This window comes from Elephas maximus, chromosome 19 (assembly GCF_024166365.1).
Source record: "Elephas maximus indicus isolate mEleMax1 chromosome 19, mEleMax1 primary haplotype, whole genome shotgun sequence".
NCBI lineage: Eukaryota > Metazoa > Chordata > Mammalia > Proboscidea > Elephantidae > Elephas > Elephas maximus.
Window position 1 is genome coordinate 66,207,780 of NC_064837.1, and position 26,402 is coordinate 66,234,181.

Sequence of the window (26,402 nt, forward strand, 5' to 3'; positions counted from 1 at the left end):
TCCTTCACCGGGGCCTCGGCGCGTGACCGGCCGAGGCGGACGCGGTCCGACGTCGGCGCCGTGGCCCGCGGCCGGCCAATCCTCTGCTCTTGGCCAACGGAGGCCTCCGAGCGGCCGCCTGCGGGGAGGACCCAGGAGCGGGGTCAAGAAATTGCCGGGCAAGGGGTGGGGGGCACAGGGAAGCCGGGCGCTGCGGGTATCCCGCCCCTCCCTCGTCACGTGACCGCGCGGGGCGGAAAACCAGGTCGGGAGGCCGGTCGGCCGGCGACGCCAGGACCAGGTTGGCGGGATGCCGGGGAGGGGCGGGGCGAGGGTGGGAGGGCTGCGCCTGCGCTCTGGGACTCTCTCGCCCCGCCCCTCCCCCGGAAATGAGACGGGAAAGGACATTGAAGGACTTGGGGGTGGTGAGCCTCCGGGCTTTGCGGAATTGCATGGGGCGGTCGTGGAATTCCCCCAAACCCTACTAGACTGGAAAAAAAGGGACGGGGACAGAGGCTCAATGGAGACAGGCTCCAGTTAACTGTTAAGATACTGGCACTCCTCCTCCTAGGGGCATTGGCTGTGGGGACCTGGGTGTGGGATTGTGGCGCTCCCCCCTGTTTTTGGGATGGGCGTGGACTTAGAATGTGACTGAGCGAGAAGTGTGTTTAAAGGTCTTGGAATCCAGACGTTTTCGTTTGCTTTCACGATTATCATCGTTATCATCAAAGTAATAAGATCCAGTATTTTAAAAAACTCAGTACAGGAGGGTTTGCAATGAAAACCTACAGTGCCTCATCCTCAGAGGCAGCCGTTTTTAACCAGTTGCTCAGTAATTGATAAACAATATGCTTATATGCTCTCTTTCGATTTGTTAGTTTTATCTTTTCCCTTCATGCCACGATAATAAAGATACAGCACACTAATCCCTTCTTTAGCCCTCCCTCATTTGCCTTTGTAACTTTAGTCAATGTACTAAATTCCCGGTTTTTTAAACTAAATGCTTAGTCCTCCGTTTGATTGGCATCGGTTTTTAGTAAACCCAGTGCCGGGATAGGGTGAGGTGAGTGAGACATCCACCTCGGGCTCAAAATTTAAGGGAGTGCCAAAAAAAAAAAAAGAATCAAGATAAATAGTATTTCAAGGCAACATTGTAAAAATAAAAAATGCAAAAACAATCCACGGTGAGCAAAATACCAAATTTTTTAGTAAGACAGGATCAGTATTTGTCTCAGGCTTCAATACTCAACAAGGCCCTTACTGATGCTGCCCGTTTGCTTGAGCAGGACAGTCCAGGAAGAACAGAGAAATGCAAATGAAGGCAGAGCAACAGTGAAGTCACGTTAACATAGGGTCTGATGTGATTTTGATTCTTCCTGTCTAGGCTGAGTGTAGGGGTAGACACTTTTGTTTCTCTCTTGTTCATGAATCCATTCATCCATTCAATAAAAACTTAACTAAGCACTGCAATGACAGACGGTGTGTTAGGCACAGAGGATAAAGTGGGAATAAGTCAGAATCCCTGCCCTCATAGAGCTGATAGTCTAGTGGGAGACGTAGACATTAAACAAGAAAACGAATCACACTGTGTATTATTTATCACAATGCTATAAAGAAAATAAATCAAGGTAAGGGAAAATAAATAAAGGTAAGGGCATGGTGGAGAATGACATTTTAGGTGGGGTAGAGAAGCAAGGCCTTGCTGAGGAAAAGGTGTTTGACTTGATTGTGAACAAACCAACCACGTGAAGGTCTAGGGGAAGACTGTCCAAGCCTGAGGGAAAGGAACTGTACAGGTCTTCAGGTGAGGATAAAGTAAAATGACAGGAAGCAAGGGCAGACCCTACATGGTGTTGTGGGCCACGGTAAACACAGTGGGTTTTAATAGGTATAATGCGAAGAAGCTTTTATTAAATTATAAGCAGGGAAATAGGTGATCTGATTTATAATTTTAAACACTTCGTTTTGAAATATTTCAACAGTGTAAAAGGTAGAGCGAATAATGCAATGAGCCCCAACGTACTCATCACGCAACACCAGCAATTATCAGCTATACATCCACCCACCCACCCACAGCATTAACTTTAAGCAAACCCATATCATACCATCCATAAATACTTTCATTATGCATCTTTAAAATACCTTTAACATAATCAAAAGACCATAATGACGCCTGGAAATGTTAGCAGAAATTTCTTAATATCATCATGGAATTCAGTCCATATTTGAGTTTCCCCAATTGTTTCATTGAAAAGTTGTTCTACCGTTGATTTGTTCAAATCAGGACCCAAACAAGGTCCACGCATTGCCATTGATATGTATCTTTTTTTTTTTAATTGTGGTTTAGGTGAAAGCTTACAGAGCAAATTAGTTTCTCATTAAACAATTAATACACAAATTGTTTTGTGACATTGGTCGCCAACCCTGCAATGTGTCAGCTCTCTCCCCTTCTCCACCCTGCATTCTGTTTCCATTTGTCTAGTTTTCCGGTCACTTCCTGCCTTCTTGTCTTTGTTTTTGGGCTAGTGTGCCCATTTAGTTTCATATATGTGATCGAACTACGAAGCACATTCCTCACGTGTATTATTGTTTGCCCTAAACACCTGTCTAGTCTTTGGCTGAGGGGTGAACCTCAGGAGTGACTTCTGTACTGCGTTAAAAGAATGTCTGGGGGCCATACTCTTGGAGTTTCTCTAGTCTGTCAGACCAACCAGGGTTTTTGTGTGTGTGTGTGTGAATTTGAATTTTGTTCTACATTTTTCTCCCGCTCTGTCCTGGACCCTCTATTATGACCCCTGTCAGAGCAGTCAGTGGTGGTAGCTGGGCACCATCTAGTTATTCTGGGCTCAGTCTGGTGGAGGCTGTGTAGTTGTGGTCCATTAAGCCTTTGGACTAATCTTTCCCTTATGTCTTTGGCTTTCTTCATTCTCCTTTGCTCCAGCCAGGATGGGACCAGTAAATGTACCTTAGATGGCCGCTCACAGTCTTCTAAGATCCCAGACACTACTCACCACAGTTGGATGTAGAACATTTTCTTTATAAACTGTGTTATGCCAATTGAGCTAGATATCCCCCAAGACCATGGTCTCCAGCCCTAAGCCCAGTAACTTGGTCCCTCAGGGAGTTGATACAAATTTTAAGCTTCTTTTAATGTATAGATTTCCCCTATATATTTTTTTCTCCAATTTATTTGTTGAAGAAACTAGATCATTTTCCTGTGGAATTTCGCACATTTGGATTTTACCTTCTCTGTGGTGTCCTTGGAAACCCTGGTGGCGTAGTGGTTAAGAGCTACATCTGCTAACCAGAAGGTCAGCAGTTAGAATCCACTAGGCGCTCCTTGGAAACTCTATGGGGCAGTTCTACTCTGTCCTATAGGGTCGCTATGAGTTGGAATTGACTCGACGGCATTGGGTTTGGTTTGGTTTTGGGTGGTATCCTTAACATGTTCCTCTTTCTGTATTTTCCATAAGCTATTGGTTAGATCTAGAGTCTTTATTATAGATTTGAATTTTTGCCAAAAATACCTCCTATGACATATTTTCCATTTTAAACTGTCACTGTGGTTGTTACAAAAAAAAAAAAGGAATATAGAGGGGGTGAGACTGGAAATAAGGAGACCAGTTACTAAGCTGTTGCCCTAATTCAGGGGAAGAGATGATGAAGCTTGGGTTGCGATCTTGGAGATAGAGAGAAGTAGACAATTCAATGTGTCAAATTCTCTGTCTTGAACTAGCACCTTTAGTTTGTAAAAGAAGAACCTGAGTCCCAGAGAGGTAGGGTAATTTCATAGCTATTAAGTGACTGAGCTGGGAATAGGGTGTAGGTTTCATACTCCCACTTCTCAATGCCTTTGATAAAAGTCAATGATTTAAAAGTGGATGATGTCATTAAAAATATGTGTGTAGCATAGGAAAGCCTTGGTGGCACAGTGGTTATGAGCTTGGCTGCTAACCAAAAGACTGGCAGTTCAAATCTATCAGCCACTCCTTGGAAACCCTTTGGCACAGTGCTACTTTGTCCTATGAAGTCACTATGAGTCAGAATCAAGCCGATGGCAATGGGTTTGGTTTTTTCATTTGGTGTAGCATAGCTTCTCCTGCCTTTTTTTTTTTTTTTTTTAAAGTGATTTCTCCCTGCAGTAAATATTTCCTTTGTGTCAATATTGTTTTAGTGGTTTGGCAATAAGACTGATAAAAGGAGAGACCATCATCAGAAACACCAATAGTGGCATTTACAGACAGCACCCGTGCTCCTGAGGTGACTCTAGGTATGTTTGGGACCTCCCACTGCACTTCGCCCCCCCACCCTCCACTGTTGCTAAATCTCAAATGAGCATTCTTATCATATGAAATAAAACAACACATTCCAAAGCTAAATGGAGTATGAGCTCTACAGGAACATATTTTTTAATACTTGGCTCTAGTTTTGGCTCTGCCTTTAACTGTGACAACTCAAGCCTCCGGGTCCTCATTTGTTATGTTAAGGTGTCAGTTTGGGACCCTTCATAAGTAGAGATGGTACAGTGGTTAAGCCTTCTGCTGCCGACGAAAAGGTCAGCAGTTCAAATCCACCAGCTGCTCCTTGAAAACCTTATGGGGCAGTTCTACTCTGTCCTATAGGGTCACTATGAGTTGGAATCAAGTCAATGGCAGTGGGTTGGGTTATAAGTAGAGATGGGGTCTTGTTAATTCCCCCCTCCTGGCACAGTGCCCAGTGCCTTTCCCAAAGAAGATGCTCAACAAATCTTTATTGAATTAACGAATGGCTAATTGACAAAGACTTTTCTAGTTCCAACATTCTTGAAAATCAGTTGCTCTCAAATCTAATAACGATGGGTATACTCAGCATTAAGTAGAATAGGCTCAGACAAAGACCTGGACTTAGGGAGTTTTTTCTTCTTGTTTTGAAATAATTTCAATTTTACACAAGAATTGGCAGACTAGAACAAGAAATCTGTACACCTTTCACCCAGATCCCCCAATTGTTAACCTTTTGCTGCATTTACTTTGTCTCATGCCGGTCAACCCTGTATATTGGCTTTTTTTCCTGAACCATTTGAGAGCACATTGCAGAAGTCATGCCCCTTTCCCTTAAATGCTTAAGTGTATTTCCTAAAAACAAGGACATTCTCTTATATACAGTTCAATTATCAAATTAAAGAAATTTAACACTGCGACAATACTATCGGCTAATCTACAGATCTTTTCATCATTTGCCAATTGTGCATTAATTTCTTTATCACAATCTTTTCCCTCAATCTAGTATCCAGTATGGGATCATGAGTTACATTTAGTTTTGCTTTAGTCTCTTCTTTGTCTTAACAGATTGTTTTCCATGATTTTGACACTTTTAAAGTGCATCAGCTTTTTAGCATGTCCCTTAATTTGGATTGATCAGTTGTTTCTTCATAATTATATGCAGACTATGCGTTAAAAAAATTTTTATTGTACTTTAGATGAAGGTTTACAAAGCTAACTATTTTCTCATTAAACAGTACACATACTGTTTTGTGACATTGGTTGCTGTCTTGGTTATCTAGTGCTGCTGTAACAGAAATACCACAAGTGGATGGCTTTAATGAAGAGAAATTTACTCTCTCACAGTTTAGGAGGCTAGAAGTCCAAATTCAGAGCACCAGCTCTAGGGGAAGGCTTTCTCTCTGTTGCTTCTGGAGGAAGGTCCTTGTCATCAATCTTCCCTTGGTCTAGGAGCTTCTCCGAGCAGGAACCTCATGTCCAAAGGACACACTCTGCTCCTGGAGCTGCTTTCTTGGTGGTATGAGGTACCCATGTCTCTCTGCTCCTTTCTCTCTTATATCTCAGAAGAGATTAGCTTAAGATACAATCTAATCTTGTAGGTCTCATCAACATAACTGCCACTAATCCATCTCATTAACATCATAGTGATAGGATTTACAACACATAGGAAAATCACATCAGATGACAAAATGGTGGATAATCACACAATACTGGGAATCACACAATACTGGGAATCACGGCCTAGCCAAATTGATACACATGTTTTTGGGGGACACGATTCAATCCATGACAGTTGCCAACCCCATGACATGTCAACATTCTCTCCCTCTCGACCTTGGGTTCCCCATTACCAGCTTTCCTGTCCCCTTCTGCCTTCTCATCCTTATCCCTGGGCTGGTGTGCCCATTTGGTCTACTTTTGTTTTATGGGCCTGTCTAATCTTTGGCTGAAGGGTGAACCTCAGGAGTGACTTCATTACTGAGCTGTAAGAGTGTCCAGGGGCCATATTCTCTGGGTTTTTCCAGTCTCTATCAAACCAGCAAGTCTGGTCTGTTTTTTATGTGTGTGAGTTAGAATTTTGTTTTACATTTTTATCCAGCTCTGTCCAGGACCCTCTATTGTGATCCCTGTCAGAGCAGTCTGTGGTGGTAGCCAGGCACCATCTAGTTGTGCTGGACTCAGTCTGGTGGAGGCTGTGGTAGTTGTGGTCCATTAGTCCTTTGGGCTAATCTTCCCCTTTTGTATTTGGTTTCCTTCATTCTCCCTTGCTCCAGATGGGGTAAAGCCAGTCGAGTATCTAAGATGGCTGTTTACAAGCTTTTAAGACCCCAGACGCTACTCACCAAAGTAGAATGTAGAACATATTCTTTATAAAATATGTTATACCAATCGAGCTAGATGTTCCCTGAAACCATGGTCCCCACAGCCCTCAGCCCAGAAAATTGGTCCCTCCGGTAATTTGGATGTGTCTATGGACCTTCCATGACCTTGCCTTGGACAAATTGTGCTGGCTTCCCCAATATTGTGTACTGTTTTACCCTTTACCAGAGTTACCACTTATCTGTTGTCTATTTAGTGTTTTTCTATCCCAACCCTCCCCTCCTTCGTAACCATCAAAGACTGTTTGTTTTTGTGTGTAAACCTTTTCATGAGTTTTTATAGTAGTGGTCTCATATAATATTTGTCCTTTTGTGATTGACTTATTTTACTAAGCATACTACCCTCCAGATTCATCCATGTTGTGAGGTGCTTCACAGATTTGTCATCATTCTTTATTGTTGCATAGTATTCCATTGTATGTTTGTACCATAGTTTGTTTATCCATTCATCTGTTGATGGTCACCTAGGCTGTTTTCATCTTTTTGCTATTGTGAACAATGTTGTAACGAACAAGGGTATGCATATGTTTATTTGTGTGATGGCTCTTTGTACATTCCTAGGAGTGGAATTGCTGGATTATATGGTATTTCTATTTTTAGCTTTTTAAGGAAGCAGCGTATCGTTTTCCAAGATGGCTGAACCAAATTAGATTCCCACCAGCAGTGTTTAAGAGTTCCAGTCTCCCTGCAGCCTCTCCAACATTTATTTTCTGATGTTTTGATTTGTGCCAGTAATGACAGGGTGACATTGTGGTTTTGATTTGCATTTCTCTAATCGCTAGTGATCTTGAGCATTTCCTCATGTATCTGTCAGCCACTTCAGTGTTTTCTTCAGTGAAGTGTCTGTTCATATCATTTGCCCATTTTTTAATTGGATTATCTGTCTTTTTGTTGTAGCTGTGTGGTATTTCCCTGGAGATTTTAAAGATTAGACCTTTGTCAGATTTGTCATAGCCAAAAATTTTTCCCCAGTCTGTAGTTTCTCTTTTTAGTCTTTTGATAAAGTACTCTTTTGATAAAGTCTTTTGATGACCGTGTCTAATTTTTAGAAGATCTCAGTTATCTAGCTTATATTCTGGTGTTTGTGTATCCTTAGTTATGGTTTATATCCTGTTAATGCCATGTATTAGGGCCTCTAGCATTGACCTTATTTTTTCTTCTGTGATCTTTATAGTTTTTGGTTTTATATTTAGGTCTTTCATCCATTTTGAATTACTTTTTGTGTATGCTGTGAGGTAGGGGTCCTGTTTCATTTTTTTGCAGGCAGACATCCAGTTTTGCCAGCACCATTTGTTAAAAAGACTGTCTTTTCCCCATTTGATGGACTTTGGGTCTTTTTCAAAGATCAGGTGACCATAGGTGGATGGATTTACATATGGGTTCTCAATTCTATTCCATCGGTCAACGTGTCTGTCATTGTACCAGTGCCAGGCTGTTCTGACTACTATAGCTGTATATAGTTCTGAAGTCAGGTAGTGTGAGTCCTCCTACTTTATTCTTCTTCTTCAATAGTCCTTTACTTATCTGGAGAGATGATGCATTTTTGGCAGGAATACCACAGAAGTGATGTGTCCTTCTCAGTGGAGATACCGGAAGGTCATGTTCAGTAGGTTTCTCCACTGGGAAATGCACCGTTTTTCCCTTTATAATTAATAAGTAATCTGTGGGCATGTATGTTGAGACCATGTAAATATCCTATTCCTCATCAAGTTTTTACCCAGTATTTCTAACATTCATTGATGATTCTTCCCTGAATTCATTTTCACTCTGTTGATTGCAAAACTTTTTAAAGGATTAAAAATGATCCTTTTATTTGGTTACTTTGGCATTTATTTATTTGAGATTATATTTAAAATTTGTGGTAATTCCCGTATGATGGGACCTTTTGAGGTCGTAGCTGAAAACATGTGGTATAACTTGTTTTAATGTTAAAGATTCATTGTTAGCCTTTAGCAATATAGGCTAACAAGGAATTAATAAGGTTAGAATTCATAAAAATGTACACAACCCAAAAAGTTAATTCTATTATGTGATAAAGGAGCCCTGGTGGTGCTGTGGTTAAGAGCTTGACTGCTAACCAAAAGGTTGGCAGTTCAGATCAACCAGCTGCTCCTTGGAAACCCTGTGGGGCAGTTCAACTCTGTCCTGTAGGGTCACTGTGAGTTAGAATCGGCTCCATGGCAATGGGTTTGGGTTTTTTTCATGTGGTGCAGTGGTTAAGCATTAGGCTGCTAACTGAAAGGTTGGCAATTTGAACCCACCAGCCACTTCGCAGGAGAAAGATGTGGTAGTCTGCTTCCATAAAGGGTTGCTGTAAGTCAGAATGAACTCAACAGCAAGGAGTTTATTGTATGATAATTTAAAAAATAAAAATAAGAGCATGGTAATTACTTATAGCTTAACTTCTAATATAGATGGCACTTGAGGGAAGCAAAATTACTTTTAAAAAAAGATTCTAAAGCTTTAGCTTTTTGTTCAACTGAATGGGATTGCCCCCATGATCCGAAACAGGAACCACTGCATTGATTTAATTTCTTTGTTTATTTCTTCTCTGTCATGCCAGAAATGACTAGGGGGCTGTCTCAATTCTGGTGCCAGAAACAGCTCCTCTCCCTGGTCACAGCAGTACAGGATAGCTTTGAGAGAAGGGCGGCAGCTTAGCCTCAGCCAGCCAGTCCTGAGCTGCACAAGCCAGGCCTGTTCTCGCACTCCTTCTTGGAATGGCCACCATACATGGACCTGCAGCACTGCTCAATGACTTCTTTGCTAGAGGACACGGCAACCAATTGTTTGAGATTCTAGGTTATAGTAAACTTGGGGACTAAAGCTGTGTCATCTCTTTCTAGGAGGATCTTACTTAGGGTTATCTAATCACCATTTATCTTTCTTCATATCTCCACTTGTTTATCCTTTCCAGGAGTGGCTGAAGGTTATCACTTCCAGGTTTCTTTCTTCATTGAACAATTTTCCCCAAACCCCAGTTCTCTAGTATTTTAAAGAAGATCTAGTATAGGAAAACTGATATGGTGAGACAGTATTTGGGGGTATTACAAAAAAGGGAGGGACTTCTACAGAGATTCTTTATGTAGGTCCTTTCTCTGGTATGTTAGTTATGTTTTATTTCATTAAAAATGGCAGGTGCCCCCAGATACCCTTTTATCTCAGTACTGAAGTCACTCCTGAGGTTCACCTTTCAGCCAAAGATTAGACAGGTCTATAAACCAAACAATAACAACCATGTATACGAGACTAGGAACTGGGCACACCAGCCCAGGGGCGAGACGAGAAAGCAGGAGCAGACAGGAAGCTGCACGAATGGAAATGGGTAACCTAGGGGTGAGTGTTCACAGGTCACGGGGTTGGCAACCAGTGTCACAAAACAACATGTGTATTCATTGTCTAATGAGAAACTAGTCTGCTCTGTAAACTTTCACCTAAAGCACACATACAGACACAAAAAAGCCAGGTGTCCCTAAGAGAGTGGTAGGAACCACCCTTCTGGGCAGCTTCAGTGTACTCTGCTTTGTGGCAAGGGGCTGTTCAGTGTATGGTTGTTAATTGTTAGAGGAGCCCTTGGATGGTACAACCAGTTAAGTATTTGACCACTAACCAACAGGTTGGTCGGAACCTACCCAGAACCTTCTCAGAAGAAAGGCCTGGTGATCCATGGTTGCCACAAGTTGGAATCGAGTTGCTGACAACTGGTTTGGTTTTGGTTAGAAAATAGCCACGTGTCCTTTTTTTCTTCTTTGAGGGGTCATTCATCCCAGCGAACAGGCTCTGTTTCAAAAACACTTGTTTGTTTTTCTGCTTTTGATCATGTGGGTCAGTAGACAGTGGCCCTACCAGTGCCTTTCTGTTCGCATTGCGTCTCCTCCTGTCAGGCCTTGAGGTGCCTCTTCCTGCGCAGAGGACGGTCAGCCAAAGGATGAGGCGTCTTGGTTGGAATGTTCTTCCTCACCTCAAAGAGTGAACCTTCCCTAAGGCTTCTGAGCCCAAAACAAGATGTAAAATCTACATTGAGAAGTGTTGTTCCCACTCCAGTCCCCGTGGAGCCCATTCCGTCCCCAGCCCTCTAGAGCAGGGGTCTGTAAAGGGCACATAGTAAATAGTTTTAAGCTTGCAGGCCATATGGTTTCTGTCTCAAGTACTCAACTTTGCCACCATAGTGCAAAAACAGCCATAGACAATACATAAACAAATGAGTATGGCTGTGTTCCAATTAAAATATTATTTTACTGTAAAAAGCCACCTGCTAGAATTAGGCTTTTAGATGCTGCTGGTCTCAGTGATCTGCTAATCTCCAAGGTCATGTGGTCTTCACAGGTTATCAGGAGTCTTTAAAAATCCATCTCAACTCTTTGATTACAGGAGCCAATGATGCTGCCTGAACCTGGGATCTATTACTTCCCCTGGGAGGTCAGTGGTGGCCAAGTTCCTGATGGGGGCTCACTGAGAACATTTGGCAGGTGAGAATCGTGGTTTTCCCACATGGTGAGGGGACGTTTAAGTGGCTTTCTCCACCCCAAAAAACAGTTAAAATAGTTTTATTATAATTTTGTCTAATTATTTAAAAAAGGCTGAACAATTACTGTGTATTCATTGTAAAAAATGTGGACCATCCATAAAGGTGCAAAGAAAGAAAGCAAAAATCACCTCTAATCCCACTATCCAATCACTGCTAACCTTTTGGTGATTATCTTTACAGACTTTTTCATGTGTATATGTATGTATATATGCACATGTGGGTGGTTGTGTATACATACAATATATGCATAGACATATATACTATGTTTGTTGTTTATTGCGGTATAACAAATTACCCCCAAACTTAGTGGCTTAAAATGACAATGAATGTTTATTATCTCATCTTTGCTGTGGGTCAGGAATTTGGAGGTTGTTTGGCAGGGTGGTTCTGGCTCAGGTTCACTCATGAGGTTGCAGTCAAGATGTCATCTGGGGCTGCCAGCTTCTAAAGGTTTGACTGAGACTGGAGGGTCTGTTTATAAAGTGACTCAATCATGTGTTTGGCAGGTTTATGCCAGTTATTACCAAGAGGCCTCAGTTCTTCACGATGTGGATTGCACCACAGGGCCTCATAATATTGTAGCTTTCCCCAGAGCAAGTGATCCAAGAGAAAGAACAAAGTGAAAGCCACTATGTCTTTTATGACCTAGTCTTGAAACTGTCCTCTGTCATTTCTGCAATATCCTGTTGATTACACAGGTTCACCCTATTCATTGTGGTAGGCATTATACAAGGATGTGAATACCAGGGGAAGAGAATCACTGGGGGCTGTCTTGGGGACTGGCTACTACATATAAGTACATAACATAGAGATATTCTAACCTATGTTAAATTTTTTGATCATATTGTCTTATTAAGGAGCCCTGATGGCATAGTGGTTAAGCACTCAGCTGCTAATTGAGAGGTTGTTGGTTTGAATCCACCAGCCACTCTTTGGGAGAAACGTGTGGCAATCTGCTTCTGTAACGATTACAGCCTTGGAAACCCTATGGGACAGTTCAACTGTCCCATAGGGTTGCTATGAGTTGGAATCAGCTCAGTGGCACACAACAACAACAATTGTCTTACCATTTTGTACCATTTATTTATTTATTTATTTAACTGTATATCGTAGACCTAGTTCCATGCTAAATATGTAGGTCTATATCATCACTTTTAATAGGTGCGCTTTATTTGTGCAGATATACCATTATTTATTTACCTTTCTTCTATTGATTTTTGACAAAAATATCAGTGTAATTCAGTGGGAAAAGAATAGTCATTTCAACAAATGGTGCTGAAACTATTGTATATACTTATGGTGTAGGGGGCAAAAACCTTGATCCCTACCTCACACCTCACCAAAAAATTTTGAACAGGATCACAGATGTATGTATAAGCTAAATCTATAAAATGGCTAGAAGAAAACAGGATAAAATCTTAATAACCTTCGGGTATGCAAAGATTTCTTAGATAAGACACAGAAAGCAATAACCACGAAAAAAAAAATGAATAAACTGGACTTCAACAAAATTTAAAATTTCTACTCGTTAAAAGATATCATTAAGAAAATTAAAAGGCAAGCCACGAGTTAGGAGAAAACATTTGACTTGTATCTACAGTGCACAAAGAACTCTTATACTTCAATAACAAGAAAAACAATTTAAAAGTGGGCAAAAGATTTTAACAGATACTGCCAAAGAAAATGTACATATAACAAATAAACACATGAGAATTTGTCCAGCATCATTACTCGTTAGGGAAATCTAAAAACCACAATGAGATACCATCACACACCCACTAGAATAGCTAAAATAAAAAAGACTGACAATACCAAGTGTTGACAAAGATTGTGGAGCAACTGGAACCTTCATACATCGCTAGTGGGAGTGTAAAACGGCACAACTATTTTGAAAAACAATTTGGAAGTTTTTTTTAGAGTTAAACAGACAGTTACCATATGACCTAGCAATCCCACTCCTAAGTATTTACCCAAGAGAAATGAAAACATATGTCCACACAAAAACTTACATTCCAAAATTCATGAAGCAGCTCAGATCAGCTGGTGAATGGATAAACAAATTGTGCTTTATCCCTTCAATGAAGTACTACTGAAAATCTCAAAATTATTTTGCTGAGTGAAAGAAGCAAGACACAAAAGGATACACTTTATTATGATTCCATTTTATATGAAGTTCTCAAGTAGAAAAACTCATCTATAGAGACCAAAAGCAGATCAGTGGTTACCTTGGGTGGGATATTGACTTCAAACAGGCACAGTGGAACTTTTTGGGGTGATGGAAATATTGTACATCTTTTTCGTATATGTAATTTATTTTTTGTTGTTGAAAATATACACCAGTTAAACAATTTGTACATGTACAGTTCAGTGACATTGATTACATTCTTCAAGTTGTGCAACCATTCTCACCTTCCTCTTCCAAATTGTTCCTCCCCTATTAACATAACTCACTGTCCCCTAAGTTTCCTACCTAATCTCTTGAGTTGGCTATTGTCAGTTTTATCCTGTATAGATAGTTCTTGAAAGAGAACAATGCTCAAGGCAAATGTTCTTTACTAGTTAAGCTAAACTATTTTTGGGCTTTAAGAAGATAATTTTTGGTATAACATTTAAAGATTATCTCAGGGCAATAGTTTTGGGGGTTCATACAGCCTCCACGGCTCCAGAAAGTCTGGATTCCATGAGGATTTGAAATCCTCTTCTACATTTTCTCCTTTTTGATCAGGATTCTTCTATAGAATCTTTGATTAAAAGATTCCGTAATGGTAGCCAGGCACCATCCAGCTCTGGTCTTGTGGCAAAGGAGACAGTTGTTCATGGAGGTAATTAAGAAATAAACTACATCTTGATTGGAGTGGTGGTTACAGATGTCTGTATGTTTGTCAACAGTCATTGAACTGTACACTTAAAACAGGTGCTTTTTATTGCATGTAAATTATACCTCAATAACGAGGACTGAAAAATTATCCCTGATTTGTTATTGCAATTTCTATTTCTCTATCAGAATGAGACTGAACATTTTCCCAAAACCTTTTTATAGACAGAAATTACTGCATTTTCCCTGATTTCCAGGTTGGGCCTCTACGACATGGCCCAGTCCAGAGTGACCCTGATGGCTCAGCACGGATCGGATCAGCACCACATCCTGGTCTGTACCAAGCTGGTGGAGCCATTCCAAGCCCAGGTGGGCTCCCTGTACATTGTTCTTGGGGAGCTTGAGCACCAGAAGGGTAAGCCAGAGTCTCATACCCCCTTTCTCACCCTGGGTCCTGAGTTGGGGCAGTCTTTTGGGCGACTCTGTTAGGAAGGGTCTGACTTGCACCACCCCGTGGCGTAGAAGTTCATAGACTCATGGGGAGAGATCTGCTCTACTGAGGGACTCAGAGTGGACCTACCATGTGGTACCAAGTTAAGCGGATGGACAGTGAAGAGATGGTCCCCAGGGTAAGCAAAAAGGGGGAGAGAAACCAATAATTTCTGAAGGCCTACAACATGACAGGCTTGGTGCTAGATGGCTTGCTTGGATCTTCTTGACTCTGCATAGTAACCCTAATCCAAGTCTTATTACTGCTGGTTTAGAGATGAAGAAACCAAGGCTCATATAGGATGGGGCCTTTACAGCCAATGGGGAGAAAAAAATTTTTTTTTTTAATGCTGTAATTAGCATCCTCACTCACTAATCTTAAAGCTCATTTTCTGATTATTTCTTTAGGCTAGTTTCCTAAAAGTAGAATTGCTAGATTAAAAGATACGAACATGTATAAGTTTTTTGATTTACACAACAATTTGGTTTCTAAAAGTCACAGTGGTTTTTAACTCTGGATGAAATGCACCAAGAAAAAGAAAAGTGATTAGATGGTACTTACTTTAATTCCAAGGTACTTTAATTAAATTTTATTTAATAAAAGTTAATCTTTATTCAGGCTTAAACCTTTGAGCTCACAGAATCCCAGCCCTCACAATTGATTTGAGAGCAGCATCAGGGGGAAGGATAAGAATGAGTACAAAGGACCGTTGCACTATGGGTCAGAATCAGCTGTGGCCCTCCCCTGGCCCTCTGGCTCCTACAGTGAGGGTGGGAGCCCTGAGGAACCAGTTGCCCTAAGTCTACAACTTTAAGCCCAGTTGCAAACACGGGGGATGGATTGAAGGCAAGGGGATGGGCAGGGGCTGAAGTAGACATATGGGGTTATTTATGGGAAGAAAAATGGAGAAAGAACAAAAAACTTTCAAGTATAAATTCAACCCAAATACGTATTTTTTTTAATTTAATGTTTTCCTCTCAAACTACATAAAAGTAGAGAGAGTGATATAAGGAACCTCCATGTGCATCACCCAAGTTCAACAGTGACCCCCTCCTGCTCTTCTGCTTCACACCACCCTCACCTATTTGTTTTTTTGCTGGTGTATTTTAAAGTAAATCTAAGACATCATTTCATTTTGCCCATAAGCACCTCAATATGTATCTCTAACATAGTCCCACTGCCATTATCACACCCAAGAAAATGAATAGCAGCTACTTAGCATAAAATCTAATACCTTGTCCATATTCAGTTTCCCTCAATCGCCAGCAAAAACAAAATAGCTTTTGACAGTTGGCTGGTTTAAATCAGGGTCCAGACAGGGTCCAGGCATTGTGTTTGGTTTACATGTCTCTCAATTTGTTAAGCTCTCACAGCTCTGCCTTCATTTTTGTTTTTATTTTTTAAATGCCGTTTATTTGTTGGAGAACCGGGGCCATTTGTCCTATTGCATTTGCTGGAGCCTGGAATTGGCAGTTTTCCTCCTGATTGCATTAAACATGCTTCTCTTTCTCTTACTTATTTTTTTTTTCCTGGTCCCTTGGAATTCATTATTGTTGCTAGCTGCCTTCAAGTTGACACCAACTCATGGCGACACCTTGCACAACGGAACTAAACGTGGACTGGTCGTGTGCTATCCCCATGATCAGTTGCAGACGGGACCACTGGGTTTTCTGTTCTTTTCTTTTAAATAATGTTTTATTGTGTTTTCGGTGAAAGTTTACATTTCCCTTGAGTTTATTCTGTCTTTCCTGTATGGATGTGTCTCAGGGAAACCGAATAGTTGAAGAGAGCATCCCTTCTAGAAGAATCACAGTGAACAAATGCAGGAGAAATTATTACGTTAGAGCACTGCCACTTTAAAAGCCCTCGTGAAGTCATAAACCCAGGAGAGGATCCTTGATGGTACTAACATCAGTAGGTGAAAGGTTGATGGGAATGTGGATAAAGCAAGAGTCAGGCCACCCCCTTGGACCTGCCTGATCACTGCCAACCTTGCAAAGAGTGGACGGCACGTGCCTCTGCCTTGATCCACTTGGAAGTACCCAGCACCTCCTTTGAAGTTTTCTCCTGCCCCCGCCCCCCCCCCCCCAAAAATTTGAATCTGAACCTAATACAGCCTCAGGTCAAACAGCTTTCTTAACTGCCCTGCGCCTCACTGCTTATCATTGTTTGCACTACAACCTGTATTTTTCCTTCTTAAACATTTTTCCTTGATTTTCTAAGCAATACCTGCTCATCATTCACAACCTGAACATGGACTAAGACGGTGGGGGGGAGAGCAGAGTGTGGGCTCCAGTAGGAAGTGGGGCTGCCTTGAGTCTCCCAGTCTGCGTGTCTGACCCCAAGCCCTGTGGGGTGCAAAGGTCTGTCAGATGTGAATCCTGGACAGTTCTGAGGACAGAGAGGCTACTTCAAGCCACCTTTCTGAGATTTTTGCATATGGAGCTAAGTGAGACTGAGAAGGTGGAGCTGTGCCAGCCCTGTGAAGCCTTCTGGCACCATCCAAGGGCTGCAGGACTTCCTGTCTAGGGACTAACCGTGGGGATAGCCTTTGCCCAGCTCTGCTTGGAGTCCTTGCTGTAATGCCTAATATCCACACTGTAGACGACTTGATTACAAGTGGCTGCCCCCCACTTCTCACCATAAATCATCTGCATTCATTTCCTCCCGTCTGAGCCCTGTTGCCCGCCCGCCTAAACCTTTCTCCTGGGTCCTCTGGAACCTTTGCTCCATGCCTTCCAGCCTTATTATCCTCCTGCCTTCACTGGAACTTTCCTGAAATCTGGCTTTCCCCCAGGACAGCAGTTGCCCTCCCATCCTTCTATGTGGAGCCTGTTCAGCCTCCAAGCCACACACACCCCAGAACCCAGAGGCGGGGTTCCAGAGTCCTGCTGGCTCCTCAGGTTTGTCATTGCAGACCTTTCTCCTTCTCTTAGGCCAAGTGGTTCCACCACAGACCCTCTGCCCCATTTGCTCCTCACCCTCGCCACACCTCAGGCCTCCTCTTCCCTGGAACCGCCCCACCTCCAACACCAGACCTGACGGCATTCCTTCTGCTTTCTCACTCCCCTCCAGGCATCTTCCTTCAGCCTTATCTGAACCTGTCGGCTTTGGACTAACTTCTTGGTTCTCTTGAAGCTTCACTCTTGTTTACTTTCCTTCTCTTCAGCTAGGGCTCATCATTTCAATCACTTTCTTGGCAGAAGTCTCAAGCCTGTGCCCTTCCTTCCCTCTCTCCTGCCTGATTGAACCCCAGCCAACACCTTCTCTGATTCCGCCCTTCACCAGAGAGTGGGGAGGAAGCACAAAGCTCGATGGATTCCTAGCACAATGATTTCTCAATCTCTAAAGGGAGCCCCGGTGGCACAGTGGTTAAAGAGCTCAGCTACTAACCAAAAGGTCGTCAGCTCAAACCTACCAGCCGCTCCTCGGGAGAAAGATGAGGCACTCTGCTTCCATTTGGATTACAATCTTGGAAACCCTGTGGGACAGTTCTGTGTTCTATAGGGTCGCTATGAGTCAGATCAACTCAAAGGCAAGAGGTTTTTTGTTTGTTTGTTTTTAAATCTCTTGGAGGAGGCCCTGAGTAATACAAATGGTTAACATGTTCAACCACTAACTGAAGGGTTGGAGGTTAGAGTTCACCCAGAGGCACCTCAAAAGAAAGGCCTGGCAATCTACTTCTGAAAATTCAGCTATAGAAGACCCTATGGAGCACAGTTCTACTTGGACACAAATGGGGTTGCCATGAGTCAGAGTCAACAGCAACTGTGTTTTCAATCTTATTGGGCCTTCAGCACTGCCTAGAAATCCTTCAGTGTGTCCCAGTCAACCCCCTCTCCAGGCTCCAGAGCAGTGTGTTTAGGCGTTTACCTGTTATGTAAAACAGCTGACTTCATCACCTGCCTCCCCTCAGCAAATTAACTCACCTTTTACATCCCAAGTAAGATTGACACCTCAGGCAGCAGAACCTGATCCTAAAAGTATATGCATCCACCCACACCCATGGTTAAGTCCTCTTCAGTCTGAGAGGAAGCGGGGGCATCCGAGCCCATGCCTTGTGCTTCCAATCCTAGCCTACCCTCCTGCAGGGGCTTTGCTCTCTCTACTGTGTCCTTAACGTTCGCAACTGGTTCTTTCCTCTCAGCATATAATGCACCCAAGCCTCTTTGATCTTAAACTGAAAATAGCAGCAGTAATATCATCTTCACTCTATATGCCCCCTAGCTTTGGCTCTCCTTCCCTGCACAATCAGCTTCCCAAAAGGATACCTGTCCTCCTCGGCCCTTCCTTAGCTTCTGCTCGGCACTGTTGACCTCAGTGCCTTCTCCTCTGCTCTAGATTGTTCGTGCAAAAAGAAATCCCCCACATGACCATTTCCCCATCTATATAGTTTTTCTTCCTGTCTTGCCCAGAAACTCCTTTCCCACTTCCCTGCAGCCCTTCTTCAAATGCTGTCCTTTTAGTTCTGTTTACACCGGCCTTTCACAGATGGACCAGCACCACGGTCCAGTTCGCCCCATGTTGTTGTTAGGTGCCATCAAGTTGGTTCCAACTCACAGTGACCCTGTGGACAACAGAACAAAGCACTGTCCAGTCCCGTGCCATCCTCACTGTTTGAGCCCACCGTTGCAGCCACTATGTCAATCCATCTTGTAAACAGTCTTGCTCTCTTTCACTGATGCTCAACCAAGCATGATGTCCTTCTCCAGAGACTGGTCCCTCCTGATAACATGTCCAAAGTGCGGGAGATGAAGCCTCGCCATCCTGGCTCCTAAGGACCATTCTGGCTGCATTTCTTCCAAGACAGATTTATTAATTGTCCTGGAAGTCCATGGTATATTCGGTATTCTTTGCCAACACCATAATTCAAACGCATCAATTCTTCTTCAGTCTTCCTTCTTCATTGTCCAGCTTTCACATGCATATGAGGAGAGTGAAAATACCTTGGCTTGGGTCAGGGCCACTGTCTTAGTTATCTAGTGCTGCTATAACTGAGATACCACAAGTAGATGGCTTTAACAAAGAGAAATGTATTTTCTCATAGGCTAGTAGGCTGGAAGTCCAAATTCAGGGCGTCAGTTCCAGGGAAGGCTTTCTCTCTCTGCTGGCTCTGGAGGAAGGTCTTTCTTTCAGTCTTCACCTGGACTAGGAGCTTCTCTGATCAGGAACCCCAAGTCTAAAGGATGCACTCTGCTCCTGGTGCTGCTTTTTTGGTGGTGTGAGGTCCCCAACTCTCTGCTCGCTTCCCTTTCCATTTATCTCTCGAGAGGTAAAAGGTGGTGTGGGCCACACCCCAGGGAAACTCCCTTTACCCTGGATCAGGGAGGTAACCTGAGCAAGGGTGGTATTACAATCCCACCCTAATTCTTTTAACATAAAATTACAATCACAAAATGGAGGACAACCACACAATACTGGGAATCATGACCTAACCAAGTTGACACATACTTCTCGGGGGACACAATTCAGTCCGTGACACGTACCTTAGTCCTTAAAATGACATCTTTGCTTTTTAAAACTTTAAAGAGGTCTTCTGCAGCAAACCTGCCCAATGCAATGCATCCTTTGATTTCTTGATTGCTGCTTCCATGGGCGTTGATTGTGGATCCAAGTTAAATGAAATTCTTGACAACTTCAATCTTTTTGCTGTTTATTATGATGTTATTTATTAGTCCAGTTGTGAGGATTTTTGTTTTATGTTGAGCTATAATCCATGCTGAAGACTGCAGTCTTTGATCTTCATAAGTAAGTGCTTCAAGTCCTCTTGGCTTTCAGCAAGCAAGGTTTATCATCTGCATATGGCAAGTTGTTAATGATCTCCCTCCAATCCTGATACCCCATTATTCTTCATATAGTCCAGCTTCTCAGATATTTGCTCAGCATGCAGATTGAGTAAATACGGTGAAAGGATACAACCCTGATGCATACCTTTCCTAACTTTAAACCATGCAGTATCCCCTTGTTCTATTTGAACAGCTGCCTCTTGGTCTGTGTACAGGTTCCTCATGAGCACAGTTTAGTGTTCAGGAATTCCCGTTCTTTGCAGTGTTATCCATAATTTGTTATGATCCACACAGTTGAATGCTGTTTTAGTCATTTAGTGCTGCTATAACAGAAATACCCTAAGTGGATGGCATTAATAGATTTATCCTCTCACAGTCTAGAGGCTACAAGTCCAAATTCAGGGCGTCAGCTCCAGGGGAAGGCTTTCTTTCTCTGTCGGCTCTGGAGGAAGGTCCTTTATCATCAGTCTTCCCTTGGTCTGGGAGCATCTCAGCACAGAAACCTCAGGTCTAAAGGATGTACTCTGCTCCTGGCACTGCTTTCTTGATGGTATGAGGTCCCCAACTCTGTCTGCTTACTTTCCTTTCCTTTTATCTCTTGTGAGATAAAAGGTGGTGCAGGCTACATCCCAGGGAAACTCTCTTCACATTGGATCAGGGTTGTGACTGGAGCAAGGGTGTTACATTCCACCGTAATCCTTTTTAACCACAGGCAAAGACTATGATTTATAACACATAGGAAAATTACAAAATGGAGGATAACCACACAATACTGGGAATCATGGCCTAACCAAGTTGCCACATATTTTGGGGGGACACAATTCAGTCCCTGACTTTGCATAGTCAATAAAACACAGGTAAACATCTTTCTGGTATTCTCTGCTTTCAGCCAAGATTCATCTGACATCAGTAATGATATCCCTCATTCCACATCCTCTTCTGAATCCAGCTTGAATTTCTGGCAGTTCTTTGTCGATGTACTGCTGCAACCATTTTTGTATTATCTTCAGCAAAATTTTACTTGTGCGTGATATTAATGACATTGTTCAATAATTTCTGCATTTCTTTGAAATGGGCACAAATATGGATGAATCTCTTCCAGTTGGCTGGCCAGGTTGCAGTCTTTGAAATTTCTTGGCATAGACAAGTAAACACTTCTAGCATTGCATCTGTTTTTTGAAACATCTCAATTAGTATCCTGTCAGTCACTGGAGCCTTGTTTTTTGCCAGTGCCTTCAATGCAGCTTGGACTTCTTCTGTACCATTGCTGCCTCCTGAAACAGATGAACATCAACCAATTCTTTTTGGGACAGTAACTCTGTGTATTCCTTCCATCTTCTTTTGATGCTTTCTGTGTCGTTCAATATTTTGTGCATAGAATCCTTCAATATTGCAACTGGAGGCTTGAATTTTCTCTTCACTGCTTTCAGCTTGAGAAATGCTAAGTGGGTTCTTCCTTTTGGTTTGCTAATTCCAGGTCTTCGCACATTTCATTATACTTTGTCTTCTCAAACTGCCTTTTGAAATCTTCACCTCTTTTACTTCATCATTTCTTTCATTCACTTTAGCTACTCTGTGTTCAAGAACAAGTTTCAGAGTCTCTTCTGACATCGATTTTGGTCTTTTCTTTCTTTCTTGTCTTTTTAATGACCTTTTGCTTTCTTCATATATGATGTTCTTGATGTCATCCCACAACTCATCAGGTCTTCAGTCATTAGAGCTTCAGAAATATAATTATTGTATTATTAATTTGCCCCATACAATAATCATGTTTCTGAAGCTTGCTTTCATATTTAGTAACTTCTGCCATTCATAGAGTGATGGAACGTGTTCCACAATTTAAATCTAGAGGGGTGGGTTTCCCCAGGATGAGGGGAAGAAAGAAACAAGGAACTGGTGTACACAAAGGAAGGGAAGTTTTATGAACTTTAGTCAGGTCAAGAAAATTTCTGTACAGGAAGTTTGGAAACATTTGACATAGGATCCAATTTTTGAGGTTTGTAACAGCTCCAACTGCGATTAGATTTTGTCCTTGTTCCCTCTGTGTTGTCCTGAGCATCTATGGCTGCTCTGTGAAAATTACTTAGGGCTACATGCGACAAGGGAAGATTTAGGCCTCTCAGTTCTAAGGGAAGATGAGGCAAATATTTGTTTGATTGATCGTATAGATAACGCAGCTATTCCTGAAGAGGCCTGAGTGATGAGAATCAACAATCTGCCCTGATCAGTTGATCCAGATACTGTGCCACGCCCACCCACTCAAGGCCATGTTGTCAGTCACTGCGGCCTGGCTGTAGTGCTAAAAGAAGCTGAAGACACATGGACAACCTCATATTCAAATGACTTCATCTTCCAAGGGAAGCATGTGTTGAAAGCTGGGACCTAGCCAGCCTGACATTCTGAAGACTGGCCCCCAGCTGTGTTAAATCCATGAGATGGCCTAGACTAGAAGAAAAGCCAGGTGTACACTTTATCTCTTCAGAGAGCTTTTATCTCAAAACTGCATCAAAAGAAGACAGACTAAATGTCCTAGAACAGTGAGTGTGTTTGTTGAAGTGCCCAGAGAGCAAAAGAGAAGATGAGTTTAAAAGAAAAGAAAACGTGTATTAGGGAAAACCCCAGATGCTGTCACGTGAACATTGACAGACCTTCCCATAATCCATCAGGTCCTGCTAATTGCTAGAAGCCCCCCCAGCCCCCTCACCCAGAGTGGGGATGAGTTACCCCTATAAGGCCAAGCTCTCCTGAGCTCAGCCCCTTAAAAAAAAAAATTAAATGGGTGTTTCTCTTTGCCCCAATGTTCAATGCCAGTAGGTTCCAGGATGCCAAAGGGGACCGTTCCCTCAGTGTAAATGGAGAGCTAGGATGGTGATTGAGACCCCTCTCCTCAACCCTGGGCTCTTGGGACCTAAGGAGAAAATGGCAGGAATTAAGGTGACAATGGAGGGACATGCCCAGGAATCCTGTACTACTTCCTGCCCTCCCTCCCTGGAAAAGTAGAATTTTCAGGCCACTCCATAAGTTCCAGGCACATAGTGGGAGGCCCACCATTCTGAGGCCCAAGTAGACAAGTTGCTGTTACCCTGAATGCCATCCTTTCTGCCTTCACCCCTTCCTGTCAAAACTCAGGACTAAGCCAATTGAGGGAAAACAGCTAGAATGCATCTGTAGAGTGTGTCGCTGACACTCCAGTCAATCACTGCTGTGGCCTTGGCATTTGTCTTTCAGACGGAGGTGCCATGGTGAAGGCCCGGGTGCTGACTTGTGTGGAAGGAATGAATCTACCCTTGTTGGAACAAGCCATCCGGGAGCAGAGGATGTACCAGCAGGAGAGGGACAGCAGCCGATAGGAAATGACAGCTCCCTCCTTTGTCACATGCTCCACAGGAGATTCTGGTGTGCTGCTCAGAAGGTGCTGGAGCTCTCCCCAGAGTGACAGCCTTTGGATGAGACCTGAGAGTAGAGAGGAGGGCTTGTTAACCCAGCCCTTCCCCTAATTTGCAATTGTGCCAGCAACGAGAGCCCGGAGAACAGTCATCAAAGCCTGGCACCCCTACTCCCGCAGGCCGCGCTCTGGGGCCCTCAGGGCCACAGACATCCTGTACCTTGTGTGGAGTCATGGAGAGTTCCAGAAGGTCCTCCTGAATAAAGGCCTCGGGGCATGACCTTTCAATGTGTGCACGTGGTGCAGCGCCGGCTGGGGCCAGGAGGGGGAGCTGTGGAACAGGCAGTCTGCCTGGCCTTGAGGCTGCAGGGAACGCTGGGTTTCTGGTGAACTCTGGGCTGGGGGCCTGAGGGGAGGGTGCAGCGGGCAGAGGAGCCGGGTGGGGGGCTCAGGAGGCAGGCGGGCTGCCCCACCGAAGTTCTGGCCTCAGAGGAGGCCAGGCGTCGCCAAACAGGCCGGGCCTATCCCCTCAGCCCTGATTGCAGCCTAGGACAGGATGGTGGCTTCAGAAACTCTTTCCGATCCCTGATCTCTGACCTGAGTTGGCCTTGGCCCCTGGGCAGGCCCTCTGGGCTGCCTTTCCGTCCCCAGAACCTGAGTCTGGCAGCCAGCGCAGAGGAGGCTGCACTGGAAGTTTGGGCCCTCCTGCGTGCCGTAGCAGGCACAGGTGCAGCAGGCTTCCAGGCCCCCCCGGGGTGCAGGGCCTGAGGACTAGGGTTCCTGCCTGGGCTAGGCCAGGGGCTGCAAGCCAGGTTCCCAGGGATGGGCTGGGGGCAGGGGGAGGGGAGCTGGGCCACAGGCCTTGGGAGCTGGGGAAATACGGTTGGGAGTTGAGCAGGGGTGTTATATGGGTGCTAGAGAGGGGAGCTGGGGTGCTGGGCATGGGGGCGAATGCCCCAGGCGCCGTCTGTTTCCCGGGCAGCTCTGCGGTCATGGATGTGTTCCAGAAGGTAGAGAAGATCGGAGAGGGCACCTATGGAGTGGTGTATAAGGCCAAAAACAAGGAGACTGGGCAGCTGGTGGCCCTCAAGAAGATCAGGCTGGACCTGTGAGTGCTGGGATGGCCCCTGAGACGCCTGGGCCCAGGAGCAAGCCACAGCCCAGGGGCTGCCATGTCCGTTCCTTCACCTCAGAATTTTCCATCCAGCTCCTTTTCTGAGTGCTGCCTGGTTATACCGGGACAGTCGCAAAGGTGCAGCCCTTCCTCATCCTTACCCCATCTCACTGCCCCCTTCCTCACACTGACTAGGGGCTGCCCCTGGGCCCTGTTCTGTGAGCTATAAATATGGGCTGAGGAGCACAGGGTCCCCGTCGTTAGGAGATGAGCTACCCTTAGGGAATAAGGCACATGGAAGTGACGATCCCCCCCCAGAAACACCCTTCTGCCTCCAGAGTGTTACTTGCTCCCTGAGTCCATGCTTGTTCTATACCCTCCTTTCCTACAGGGAGACCGAGGGTGTCCCAAGCACCGCCATCAGGGAGATCTCCCTTCTCAAAGAACTTAAGCACCCCAACATTGTCAGGTGAGTTGGGGAAGGAGAAAGGGAAGCTGAGACAGTGAACCCTGTACCCATCTCAGTCTTGCTGAGAGCCATGTTTTCACCAGCATCTCCCTGCCAGGCTGCTGGACGTGGTGCATAGTGAGAAGAAGCTTTACCTGGTTTTTGAGTTCCTCAGCCAGGACCTGAAGAAGTACATGGACTCCACCCCGGCCTCTGAGCTCCCCCTGCACTTAGTCAAGGTACCAAGGGACTGATGGGGAAGATAAGCTAACACCTCTCTCAGCCAGGCCCCTTCTGCTTAGCCAGCTCCTTTTCATGCTAACTATTCCAGAGCTACCTCTACCAGCTACTGCAAGGGGTGAATTTCTGCCACTCTCACCGGGTCATCCACCGAGACCTGAAACCCCAGAATCTGCTCATTAATGAGTTGGGAGCCATCAAGCTGGCGGACTTTGGGCTGGCTCGAGCTTTCGGGGTACCCTTGCGCACCTACACCCACGAGGTACTGCTGGGGCAAAGGGGGGAGAAGGGCAGCTGAAGGAATGTCACCCACACACTCAGTCCCCCTGACTGATACTGTTTTCTTGTCCCCATAGGTGGTGACACTGTGGTATCGTGCCCCCGAAATCCTCTTGGGCTGCAAGTTCTATTCCACTGCTGTGGATGTCTGGAGCATTGGTTGCATCTTTGCAGAGATGGTAGAGGGAGGGACAAAGCATGGCCACAGGGAGGCCACAGGCAGTGTCCTGCTGGGTTGGGGGGTGGGGCACCCTGCTACTCCAACTAAACCAAAAAAAAAAAACAAACCAAACCCATTGTTCTTGAGCCTATTCCAACTATGGTGACCCTATAGACAGAGTAGAACTGACCTATAGTGTTTCCCAGACTGTAATCTTTTTTTTTTAATTTTATTGTGCTTTAGATGAAAATTTACAGTGCAAATTATTTTCTCATTCAAAAATTTATATGCAAACTATTTTGTGACAGTGGTTACAACCCCTGCAATGTGTCAGCACTTTCCCCCTTTCCATCCCAGGTTCCCCTTGTCCATTTGTCCAGTTTTCCACTCCCTTCCCGCCTTCTCGTCTTTGCTTTTGGGCAGGTGTCGCCCATTTGGTCTCGTATACTTGATTGGACTAAGAAGCATGTTCTTCACGTGTGTTGTTTGTTTTAACGTGTGTTGTTTAATCTTTGGCTGAAAGGTGGACTTCAGGAGG

At 44.1% G+C, this 26,402-nt stretch overlaps 2 protein-coding genes across 5 annotated transcripts in view; both read left to right on the top strand.

Moving 5' to 3' along the window:
* The first annotated feature begins 19 nt into the window (after positions 1-19).
* On the top strand, positions 20-24,020 carry TEN1 (TEN1 subunit of CST complex). 2 transcript variants are annotated; one of them, XM_049859436.1, is made up of 5 exons: positions 20-280; positions 4,154-4,249; positions 10,991-11,088; positions 14,220-14,377; positions 23,467-24,020. In XM_049859436.1, the coding sequence occupies exons 3-5, from the start codon at positions 10,997-10,999 to the stop codon at positions 23,586-23,588; spliced, it is 372 nt and encodes a 123-aa protein (XP_049715393.1). In that variant the 5' UTR covers positions 20-280; positions 4,154-4,249; positions 10,991-10,996; the 3' UTR covers positions 23,589-24,020. The 2 variants fall into 2 exon arrangements, with proteins under 2 accessions (XP_049715393.1, XP_049715394.1); XM_049859437.1 differs by lacking the exon at positions 4,154-4,249.
* Positions 23,560-26,402, top strand: part of CDK3 (cyclin dependent kinase 3) — a 7,166-nt gene continuing 4,323 nt past the window's right edge. For 2 of the 3 annotated variants that reach the window (XR_007513990.1, XM_049859434.1), the window contains exons 1-6: positions 23,560-23,650; positions 24,606-24,731; positions 25,129-25,206; positions 25,304-25,424; positions 25,517-25,687; positions 25,782-25,883. Coding sequence is in view for 2 of the 3 variants with exons in the window: in XM_049859434.1 (XP_049715391.1) it covers positions 23,592-23,650; positions 24,606-24,731; positions 25,129-25,206; positions 25,304-25,424; positions 25,517-25,687; positions 25,782-25,883 (657 nt within the window). In the remaining variant the exon portion in view is untranslated. The other variant, XM_049859435.1, reaches the window with a different exon arrangement.

What these genes read in the sequence shown, in the direction of transcription:
- TEN1 (XM_049859436.1), top strand. Translation starts at nt 10,997, where the DNA reads ATGATGCTGCCTGAACCTGGGATCTATTACTTCCCCTGGGAGGTCAGT. An exon ending in TCACTGAGAACATTTGGCAG is followed by an intron (nt 11,089 to 14,219) that starts GTGAGAATCGTG and finishes CCTGATTTCCAG; the next exon opens with GTTGGGCCTCTACGACATGG. An exon ending in GGAGCTTGAGCACCAGAAGG is followed by an intron (nt 14,378 to 23,466) that starts GTAAGCCAGAGT and finishes TTTGTCTTTCAG; the next exon opens with ACGGAGGTGCCATGGTGAAG.